Here is a 12,217-nt window from a genome sequence, read left to right on the forward strand (position 1 = left end):
TATATTAAATTGTTCCTAATGACAGGTGTTATATAATTTCATAGCCATATCACACGAATAAGACTACCCTACTAACTACTATATCATAAGCTGCTGTTTAGAATTACAGTAGAACGTTTACGTTATACAATGTTTAGGATAATGTCGACGAGTATAGATTAAATAAGTATCCATCCAGCTGGTTGTAAACATTCCCCCAAGGTCCCTATCATATGGTGGGGTGGAGGGCGTAGACTGAATAGGTGACGAATAAAGTACCATGTTTAATAACATTAAGTAGGTTTAAAACTTGTTCAACACCATGACAAAAGACCCCAATTATATCAATGCAAACTCAATCTTGTTTTAAGAGGAAGAAGGGACAAGAAATTACACTTAAATATATATGAGGCTGGTATTCGTCAATTTGAGATTCACTGGTTTAAGATGACAACAGTAAACAAGAGTTCGAGTCTCAAGATGAAAGTATTTTCTGTTATGAGTTTGTATTTTATGCGAGTCAGTTTTATAAGAAAAGATAAAGTTTCTTAGAGGTTAGCTAAGAAGAAATACAGATACACGTGAAGAATATTTTAGAAAGGTATATATATAATAGGTTAAAGAACGAACATTTGATAATATTAAATGACTCCAGAATGAGCAGACCTATGACGAAAGAAGCACTTTAGGCATGGCAATTTCGTTTTATTTTCGTTTTCAGGTTGTAGACTATAAAATGTGCCCTTGTAACTTTTGTCTTTGGGGGTGGGTGGAGGGACAGAAAGAGGGATTTGTTACTATTTCTAACAGGTCGAGCGGCTGCGTGGAGGACCTTTCGTTGGCTCGCATGACTAAAATATTAAGCGTCTGCAATTCAGTTTCATCCATTTCTGATTAAAATCGTGTTTTACTTACACAACCGATTCAACAAAATTATAATAGATGTAACATTTTCAATTTTATAACTGATTAGTCATCTTGTTTTTTTTTTTATATATATATATTATTACGATATTCAATATATTCGGCTCTTTAATATTTAGTTTCTTCGATGATTCTAATTGAAATTATGAGTAGTATCACACATTTCCTGCATTTGTATCAATATTTTCACAATACAAAAATATATTTAAGATTATTAAAAGCTACACCGACTTACGTCGCTACCAGAAGTTCATTATGCTAACACGAATATGAAAATCTATTTTATAAACACACTGAGTTGTGTACATCTGTATACATTACAACATCAGGCAATAGAAATAATTCGGATTTAAGATGTAAAAATTATTACGAGTTGATCGACAAAAAAAAAAAAAAGGTTAATGTAACGTATCGATGTGTTCAAGATAAATGGTGAAATGAATATAATACTGAATCGTGAACAATGTACACTATACACTAATAAACAACCACGCCTTACATTGGATGCACATTATAAGGCTGCTCACTAACAATATAAACACAAGGAAGCAAATATAAACGTAAATACGAAGTTTCAATAATAAACCATTGAAATTAAATCACAGAGGCAGAAGGAATAGTTTAAATATGGAAAGAGAACATCGAATAAGAAATATATTTAGAAGTGTTTGTTTGCAAACTCGTTAATGTTTACAGCGTAAATAGATTAACCATATGACTGAATTTCACAAATTTAACTTCAGTAGGAGAGGGTAATATTAGGGAGGATACGTTTAATACATACGCAGCACATAAAAATACGGGCGTGTGTGTTTTAGTGTAATAAATGTTTTCATTTTTGATTAATAATGAAAAACAGAGGAGGTTTTATTTCCATCACGAGTCGTCTTCTCCTCAAGCCCTGAACGATTTTAAACTTGTACAGACAAGGCATTTAATAGCCACAAATTAATTGGGTTAATTAGTTGTTGCTATTGCGTTTTTAAGAGAAACATAAAAAATTCCTATAACGATTAAAGAAAAAAGCCAAATTATACACACCTCTTCGTGTATACTCTTGTTATTCTTCAAATCTTGTAAGAATTTCTCTTCTTGTTCCTGACACTTGTTGTCAACACTGCGTTTAAATCGTGTTTGCGAATGACTGTGCTCATATTTTGAGGCTGAAATGTCTCTTTTTTCCATGTGAATAACCTCCCGAGCTTTTACATGGTTATAGACAAGAAAAACAAACAAAAGGAGAAAGAATCGTTGGTAAGGTGATGCAAAATGACGAGCCAGTACCGACGCCATTCTGAAGATCGCTACTGTTAACCTCTCCTATGTCAGAAGATACAAATAAACTGGGACAGTTATTTGTATCATGTGACTTGAGTGCAAAAACGAAAGAGCGACTCGTTTATCTGTCAAAAGCACGTGTTTGGTGTATGCTTGTTGCTGAGTGCAGCGGAAAAACTTTATTAGTTTGTTTCACGATTTTCCTATCGTGTTCTCATATCAACACGCAATCTCTCGCCTCTTGTATTTAAAAAAATATTTCTGTGCGACTCTCTTCGGATTTCCTGTCTTGTTTCCTTAATAACAGCATTGATTTCTGAAATAAACTTGGAAAAAGGTTACATATTTTATGAGAGTGAGATATATTAATCATATTAACTACAGTGTTAGTTGATACTACTTATTTTATCGACCTTAGTACGATGAAACTTAAAATTGGCCTTGGCTGGATTCGTATTGAACCCAGAAGTATAAAAGTAAAGTCGCCTCACAAAGTTCTTTGCTTTTTTGTTTTGCTTACTCAGTACGTAGTTCCGTAACCAAATACTCAGATAAAGAGAGCATCATAAAGACAGATCACAGAAAGTGTGTATGTGGGATACACAGAATGCAAATAAGGTACAAAAAATAAACAATAATTAACAACAAATCAAATAAAATAAAATCCTCCTGATACAAGAGGACTTTCAGCTAGGTCTAATTAAGGTATCCCACAGTTTCAAGACCACTTTGATCATTAGGGGCATGTACCCTGTCATTCTTCGATCTCTAGGTACGCTTTGTGTGGTATAGTTAACTCCTGCCATTCTGTAACTGTCACCCACTTTTTAACAAATTTACTTGAGGTGAGCACACCCTTCTCTACCTTTCCCTTCCTTTCCAAGTGGACTGTTGACCTAGGCAGGATGAGTGATCACTGTCAAGAAATAAACACATCCTTGCACGCTGCTGTCTCTGCTCGAACTGCCCGCACATGCTTCCTGCCCACTCATGTCCCGTGGCTGTTCCACTGGCCTCTGCAGTCTTCACTTTCGTCTACCTCATCTGCAATCCTCTCCACCAACACCACATAGCTCATCACAGCCCATAATACCACAAACACCACAACTTGACCAAAAACAAAAACATCTGCCTTCAGTCCTTTCAGCCTCCTTTACCACACAACCTCTTTTATCATATATTACCAGAAAGAACACTACCTGACCTTCTTGTTTAAAGGAGGGTTGAAGAGCAATTTTCACAATTCAGCTGATAGTCGGATCTGTCCTACCTGCAACAATAACTGTTTGATATAACTCCACAAGTTGGTAATGCATAGATACTAAATTGTATGCCAAATGATATCATTGCTTTGCATGTATTCAAGATGGTCCTAGCTGATGGCACTTGTATGCCTGTAGAGTTTATCTTGAATTGGTAGTACCATTCAGTAGCGCTAGCAGGCCAAGGATTTATGGAAGTCTTTGTAGTCCTTGGCCTAAAGTTCTCTAGAACAGACAAGTCAGTTCATCCTTGTTGTTATTCAGAACCCTCCCTGAGAACATTGTTATTCTTCCCTGTCACTAATCCCCTATGAATTACAAACATGGAACCTCCACTGACTGTATTGCATGGCAAGGAGGAGTAAACATCTCACAACATTCCACACATGCTCAGACATAGTATATGCTTCACTCAGAACATCAACTTCACTGAAGAGATGAGCTACAGAAAGATATGCCTTACAAATGGAGATGTATCTACTCACCATCTGGGAATTTTTGTAGAAATTGCAACCCCAGCATATTCCCTCTCTCTCTCTCAGAGAGGCACAAGCACCTACACACACATATACACACATGGCAGTAACTTCCGCCTACCAAATTCAATCACAAAGCATCAGTCGACATGAGAATATTGACAGCAGATGGATTGTCTGACTAGTGGAACACATCCCTTTCACAAGAAGCAGCTAAAAACTGGGGCAAGTCATGATGATCAATTGGTAAATTATGACAGAAACAATGTATTGATAAATGTTTGCCATCTCTGCTGTCTTTTCAAGGATAGCATCCTCTCAGCCCATTTCTGGGTCAAACTAGCTACCTTGCTTGTGACCACATCTCAGTTTCCATCTGCCTAGCAGTCCAGAATGATCCATATCCTGAACAGTTTAACCAGTCTTTCAATCTAACACTCCATGACGCTGTCTGATTGGCATGGACTTGTCTCACCAGGTGTTAAGCTACAAGCCCACTGACTTGCATGAGTTAATCTGTACCATCTGCTATTATCTCATATTCTTCTAGAACTGTGTCAACCAGCCTCATTTGTGTTGTGTCTGACACTTTAACTGTAGTGTCATTTGCAGATACTAACACAAAACCTCCCATGTCTCATTTTGAAAGGGATAAGTGGCTGAAATAAGGTTATTCTGAAGGATCTCCCTAGCAACATTACTCAACAGGGTGCATAGCTCAGATATCAGGGAGCCATTCCAGGTCAAGCTGCAATTGGTTGCTTGACAACCGATGCTGGTGTATTTCGTCCCTGTAACTTAGCAGTTTGGCAAAAGAGACCAATAGAATAAGTACTAGGCTTACAAAGAATAAGTCCTGGGGTCGATTTGCTCGACTAAAGGCGGTACTCCAGCATAGCCACAGTCACATGACTGAAACAAGAAAAAGAGAGTAAAGAGTATATATATGCGCGTGTGCGTGTGTGTGCATAAGTTATTTGTAACAGGAACCACAGATGGCCAATAGAAAAAGTTCTTTGAAAGCCTTATGCAGTATAAAGGAAAACAATAGCATTATGTATCCAATGGAAATAGTGAGTTCACAAACTCTCTGTTGGAATCCTAACTTAAGGTGCAACAGCTGGACTGGAATAGCTACCAACATGAGCAGGCATATGATATGATAAAAGTATATGAAGGGCTATTGAGTGACCGAGTGACAACTTGGAAAGACAGGTTTGGTTATTTAGCTGATATATATATGCTACACAGAAGGGGGTGGGGGAGGTCAATTGATAGCATTGTGTCTCAGATCTGAGGATGGGAGGGAAATCTTGTGAAACTTCTAACTTCATTGGCAACAAAATTCTCTCTTCTCAAAAGCCAAGTATAGACTTTGTGAGGCATTTCATAGAAGGGAGATGCAATTATGTTTGTTACCGCTATGATTATTGTTGTTTAAATTGTTTTGTCAGCATTATTGTCATTATCATCATCCTCATCATCATTTTACATCTGTTTTCCATTATGGAACAGTTTAGACTATTAGACAGGCTCCAACAAACCAGAGGACCATATCATACTCCAATATCTCACTTTTGGCATGGCTTCTATGGCTGGATAACTTTCCTAAGTGCAACAACTTTACAGAGTGTAATATGTGTTATTTTTCATGGCATCACCATTAAAAAGACTGCCATGCAGTCGACAAGACTAAAAGCCGCTCTGAAATCTTGCACTGTCTCTACTCAGTTCTTTATGAACCATTTGCAGAGTGTACTGTGTGCTTTTTGTAGCACCAGCATTGGTGGGTTTGTTTTGTAATGTGCAAGACAAAAGACAGCAACTTCTCTCACTGCATGCTGGATTGATTTAGTGGTGTGAGAGGATAGCAGTGGAGAGAATAACTGAAGGAACTGTATTTGAGGATGGGGGTAGTAATGGTTGTCATATTTAGGTTGTGAAAGTTGAAACACTTAATAAGAATAAGTTGAGTAGTGCTTTCCAGATATAATATGTATGTGTATGTGTGTGTGTGTGTACAGTTTTAACTTGAAAGAATTATTGAGCACAAGCAAACTGATGAAAATGTGTGGTGAATTAGTACAGGTAACAATGAAGGAAAGATATGATGGTTTGGGTATGTTACACAAATGTATGGTTTTCATTATTTGGTTGCAGAGCTACCCATAGCAGGCATGTTAATTCTTCTAAAGTTCTCATTGATAAGGCACCAAAACCCACAACCTACCCAAATCATGCCACTTTTTGTAATGACCTACTGACTATGATTGTAATCACATTCATTATGTCTATAGCAGACACTGCCATAGTGATCACAACAACCCAAACCGTGACAGACACAACCATGACAACATTCCTTCATGACAACCAAGACAACTATAATCATAATGGGTCTTGGCAACCAGAATCAATGACACAAATATGACCAAGACTATAATGATTGTGGGGACTGAAATAAATTATAAAATATATTGTACTGGATACTGCAATATTGATATTGGTGATGATAATGGCATATCTCTGTGTAAGATGTATTCAAATATACATACATACATACACATGCATGTCTAGATATGCAACTATATGCATGAGAATACATACATAAAACATACAAATCTGCACATACATACATACATGCATATATACATACAAACAAAAATACTCTGTTGTTGATGTTGAAATTCCAATGAAGGAGCCTTGGATCTAGGTTAGAAACCGATTCTTTCTCTATTGGCAAGAGATCTTGAAATAAACTGAATAATGACATACATAATATATATATTTTAGAGTGTGCTTTTAACTGAACTTATATATATATATATATATACATTATATATATATATATATAATATATATATATATATATATATATATATATATATATATATATATCAGGAGTTCATATATATATATATATATATATATCAGGAGTTCATATATATATATATATATATAATATATATATATATATATCAGGAGTTCATATATATATATATATATATATATATATATAAGCCCTCCACGATGGTGGAGTTACGATTTCAGGAGGACGATTGGGATCACGTGGATGAGAAAGGCGCGATCCAGAGAGGAGTGGACAGCGTGCTGTGACCAGTGGTGTCAAATAGACGCTCGATGGACTGGTCGGTCAAGGTGATATATATATATATATATATATATTGGTCAGTTTTTCATAAGTCAAAAAAAAACACACTAAAAAATTATGAGAAGCAGTAATATTTTATAAAGCCTTTAATTATGGCTGGTCACAAAATTACCATTGGTATATTATTGCTCTTAGTAATATAGGCAACCCATGAGACCTGCTGGATGGAGGCACATAACTTCTTTACTAATGAGGTAAGAATACAGTCTTGGTCAGCAAGGTTGTGAAAAAGACATCTGAATGAAATTCTTAAAAGTGGAAACCACTTCTGGGTGAGATGGAGTTATCTCACTTTGAACAGTTCCAGTTGTGTCCGAAAAGGATCAGTTTATTTACAATTTCTGTTCCCTTGTCAGCAAGTGGGAAAGTCCATGTTGTGAACATGAATTTTCACTCATGAGGGCACAACTAAATATATAACTTTTGGAATTTAAAAAGGCCCCTGGATCAAGTGAAGTTTTTGGGATCCTTGCCCACTTGGCTAAGCAAAGCTTGCATCATCTGCTCCCATCGAGGGGTTCCAGGGTATTCCAGAAGCTTCCATTTAATTCTGTATGGCATTCTTCCTTCTTTTAAATACCATATGTAGTTAGCCAGAGATGTAACATTGCACCTATCTGTTATGATGATACTATCATAATAAAAATATGATGATGATTTCCAATTTTGGCATGAGGCCAGCAATTTCAGGGGTGGGGTAAGTTAATTACAATGCTCCTAGTGCTCAACTGGTACTTATCAATGCAGAAAGGATGAAAGGCAAAATTGACCTCAGCAGAATTTGAACTCAGAAGATAAAGACAGATGAAATGCCACTAAGCCTTTTGCCCAATGTGCTAATGATTCTGTCAGCTCACCACTTTAATAATAATAATAATCCTTTCTACTAAAGGTACAAGGTCTGAAATTTGGCGGGAGAGGACTAGTCGATTACACTAACCCCAGTGTTTCACTGGTACTTATTTTATCGATCTTGAAAGGATGAAAGGCAAAATTGACCTTAGTGGAATTTGAACTCAGAATGTAGTGATGGGCGAAATACGGCTAAGCATTTTGTCTAGTGTGCTAACAATTCTGGTAGCTCACTGCTTTAATAATAATAATAATAATAATAAGGGTGGCCGAAAGCCATAGAAACACTAATATGGGCCAGTTTAGCAACGGGGAAAAATAACTCTCAAAGACTGGAACATCTACAATACCTCGTGAGTATTTGAAATTCTCTTCAAAGTGGGTTAAGAAATTTACAAATTTACATATCTGCAGCTTTCAAACATACATCCGATCGGCTTTAAAAACTTTAATACCCACAACTGCCTCTGTAAGCACCCTTTTTTTTTCTTCTCTCTAAAAACATCACACTTGTCTTTTTGTGGACTTGCAAAACCCTAAAACTTTCTATGAAAATCTGACTTTTCTTTGCTTCCTCCCAGAATATTCAAATATAAATGTAAACATATACTTTTTATTGCAAAAACACACCTGTTCTACTAACTGGACATACAAACATCTCTAAAGGGGTCAACTTCAACCTCCACAATATTACCTTGCACGAAATATACAAACACTTTTTATTGCAATAACACAAACGCACATGGAAAAAATAATGATGCTAAGATTCTCTCTGGTCGAACACAGCTTCTCTATTCACAAATAATACAGAACAGCCCTTCGAAATAAGTTAAGAAAATTTACAAATTTACATATCTACAGTTTTCAATCATACATTCGACCAGCTTTAAAAACTTTGATACCCACAATTGCCTCTGTAAACATCCTTTTTTTTCTTCTCTCTAAAAACATCACGCTTTTCTTTTTGTGGACTTACAAAACCCTAAAACTTTCTATGAAAATCTGACTTTTCTTTGCTTCCTCCCTGAATATTCAAATATAAATGTAAACATATACCTTTTATTGTAAAAACACACCTGTTCTTCTAACTGGACATACAAACATCTCTAGAAAAGTCAACTTCAACCTCCACAATATTACCTTACATGAAATATACAAACACTTTTTATTGCAATAACACAAACGCACATGGAAAAAAAAAAATAATGATGCTAAGATTCTCTCTGGTGGAACACAACTTCTCTATTCACAAACAATACAGAACAGCCCTTCCTTCATTTTTCTTAAGCCTAATAGTAGTAAACATCTGAACTTTTTTTGACCAATAGCACCCCACCTAAAAAGAAAAAAATAATTAAAAAAATAAATAAATAAAAAAAAAATATCACTGATGGTGATGGTGATGATGGTGATGATGATAATAATGATAGTAATAGTGCTGATAATCTATCTATCGACACACACACTCAAAGAGTTCAACCAACACAAACCTCACCTTAGCTCTATTGTTGAAAGTATTATTTGACAGGCAAGAACTCTGAAGACAGTCAGCTAGCCAACCACCAAGCCAGCCAACGAGACAGACAGACACTACTGTGATGGTGATAATGATAAAAAAAACAAAAATAACAATAATAAGATACTGCTGTGACTACACATAAAACAATATCATTGATGATGATGGTGGTGATGGTGATGGTGATGATGATAATGATGATGGTAATGGTGGTGATAATGATGATAGTGATAATAATGGTGATGATAATAACAATAATAAGCCGACTACGGCTGCTATAATGGTACGATTATAATTGTAACGGCAATGATGGCCGTCTCCCCACGAGCCAATCAAAGCTAAAAAATGATAACATTATCGTAGCACCAAAATGTTTTTGGAAACTAAAAGGAAAACTAAATCAGTATACCAAATCGCTTGTCCTATGGTTAATCTGGAAGCGCGTCCCCCAGGGAAGAGCCAGCCTGGGATCGAAAAGTCATCAACTGGCACAAACTCTTCTCCGAATACGGACATGGATGGTCACTTGAACGGGAAATCCCCCAACTCGAGCCCTCCAAGTTCACCACCACAACCACCACAGAAAGAAAAATGTAAGCGGAACAAATGGACCCGAGAAGAGTATAAAGAAGTAATATATGCTTATTACTATGCATTAGGTAGGCCATCTCAAGAGAGACACACCGCAAACTCTTACAGTATATGGAGAACACGGAATCAAGACAGTAGGCCCTATTTGGACGAGAACAAATTAGCAAATGTGAAGAGGGATATCCTTAGAAATTACAGACTCACAGACAGTGAAATAAGTGCGATCAAGCACGCAACGGAAAATGACATAAATATAAGGCACAAAGGAAATGAAGAATCAGATGAACAGTATAGCCCGCCACGAGGCTTAATTGAAAGACTGCCATCTGACCAAAGTACGCAAAGGCATGAAGATACAAGAAATTCTATTGTACCTGTTAAAGATAGCCAGGAAAACGAAAAAACAACAGTAACTGAAGATCTCGCATTTGCTGAAGAACACAGAGAGTCTATGGCAGAAATGAGGCAGAAAATCCTGAATACGCTTGAAGTTGTAAAACATACAAGTATGAATGATAGAGAACCACTTCATAAACTCTCAAATACAAACCAAAATAAAAAACAAATCCAAATTGGCAACTATGTAACAAATGAAATAATAGGAGAATTAAAACCTGATTTTACTGAGTTAAATGAAATTATTTATGCTTCTGCTAGGGCAATTGAAACCAGCTGCATGCCCCCGAAAAAACAAAGAAAACAAAACCTGGGAAGAAATCAAACCTGGAGAAGTAAAATTGAAAAAGAGATTGAATTTATGAGAGGGGAAATATCAATATTAAATGAACTAATATGTGGAAATGATGTAAGATCCAGAACAGGAAGAAAGATGAAGAGAAAATTTGGATCCTCACCAAGAGAAGAACTGATATCAATAAAAGAAACGCTGAAACAAAAAGTCCAAGCAAAAGCCCAAAGAATACGAAGATTTGAGAAGAGAAACAAGTTTTACAAGCAAAATAAGCTGTTCACATCCAATGCCAAAAAATTCTACAGAGAAATAGGGAAGGAGAAAGTAACCGTTAAAGACCCCCCTCCCATGGAAGAAGTTCAAAACTTTTGGAAAAGGATTTGGAGTGACAAGAAGACGTACAACATAAATGCAGACTGGATTATACACACTGAAGGATCCTACCAAAATTTACAACAAGCATGGGAAGACATCACAATAGCAGACCTAAGAAAGGCACTCACGAAGGCCCATAATTGGAAATCCCCCGGTAAAGATAGGGTGCCGAATTTCTGGCTCGCATCGCTCCCATGCGCACATGGTAAGCTAGTTCAGCTGCTCAATGGAATTATGAGAGACCCAAAGAAAACACCTGAATGGTTAGCAAGTGGCATTACTTACCTACTCCCAAAGAATAACGAAACCAACCTTCCAAAAAACTATCGGCCTATAACCTGTCTATCCACCACGTATAAAATCCTAACATCTATCCTGGCGGAGAAAACATATGCATTCATGGAGAAGAACGATATTTTCCCCATTGAACAAAAAGGGTGCCGCCGTGGCTCTTACGGATGCAAAGATCAACTGCTAATCAATCGTATGATCCTTGAGAACTGTCACAACAAGTGCAGAAATCTCAGCACCGCATGGATTGACTATAAAAGGCCTTTTTCAAGGTGACTCACTTTCACCTTTAATATTCTGCATAGCCCTAATACCCCTTACAAGTGAATTAAACAGAACAGGGTATGGGTATAAAATTGCCAATAAAAAAATAAGCCATCTATTTTATATGGATGACTTAAAACTTTATGGTAAAGACAATAATGAACTTGAAGGCCTATTGCACACCGTGAAAGCATTCAGCGATGACATCGGGATGGAGTTTGGACTTGAGAAGTGTGCCAAGGCCACTTTCCAGAAAGGGAAAGTGAAGACCACAAATTCAGTCGTGTTAGATGTTGACACAGTCATAAGAGAGCTTGAGCAAGAACAAACATACAAATATTTAGGGATAAATGAAGGCTCTGGTATTCAGCATGCAAGCATGAAAGAGAAGATCAGGAAGGAATGTTATAGGAGAGTTCGTGCAGTCCTGAAATCTGAACTAAATGCACGTAACAAGGTGTTAGCTATAAATTCCTTAGCAGTTCCAGTTGTTACTTATAGCTACAATGTGTTGAACTGGAATATGAGTGAAGTAAAGAATATAGATAG

At 36.5% G+C, this 12,217-nt stretch overlaps 1 protein-coding gene across 1 annotated transcript in view; it reads right to left on the bottom strand.

The window, feature by feature from the left end:
- The window catches only part of LOC115210665 (sortilin), a 77,905-nt gene extending 75,634 nt beyond the window's left edge, over positions 1 to 2,271 (bottom strand). The window contains exon 1 of the mRNA XM_029779324.2: positions 1,945 to 2,271. Within this exon, the coding sequence (XP_029635184.1) occupies positions 1,945 to 2,196 (252 nt within the window). The 5' untranslated portion in view covers positions 2,197 to 2,271. The remainder of the gene's footprint in view (positions 1 to 1,944) is intronic.
- Positions 2,272 to 12,217: the final 9,946 nt, after the last annotated feature.

Source organism: Octopus sinensis, linkage group LG4 (genome assembly GCF_006345805.1).
Source record: "Octopus sinensis linkage group LG4, ASM634580v1, whole genome shotgun sequence".
Lineage (NCBI taxonomy): Eukaryota > Metazoa > Mollusca > Cephalopoda > Octopoda > Octopodidae > Octopus > Octopus sinensis.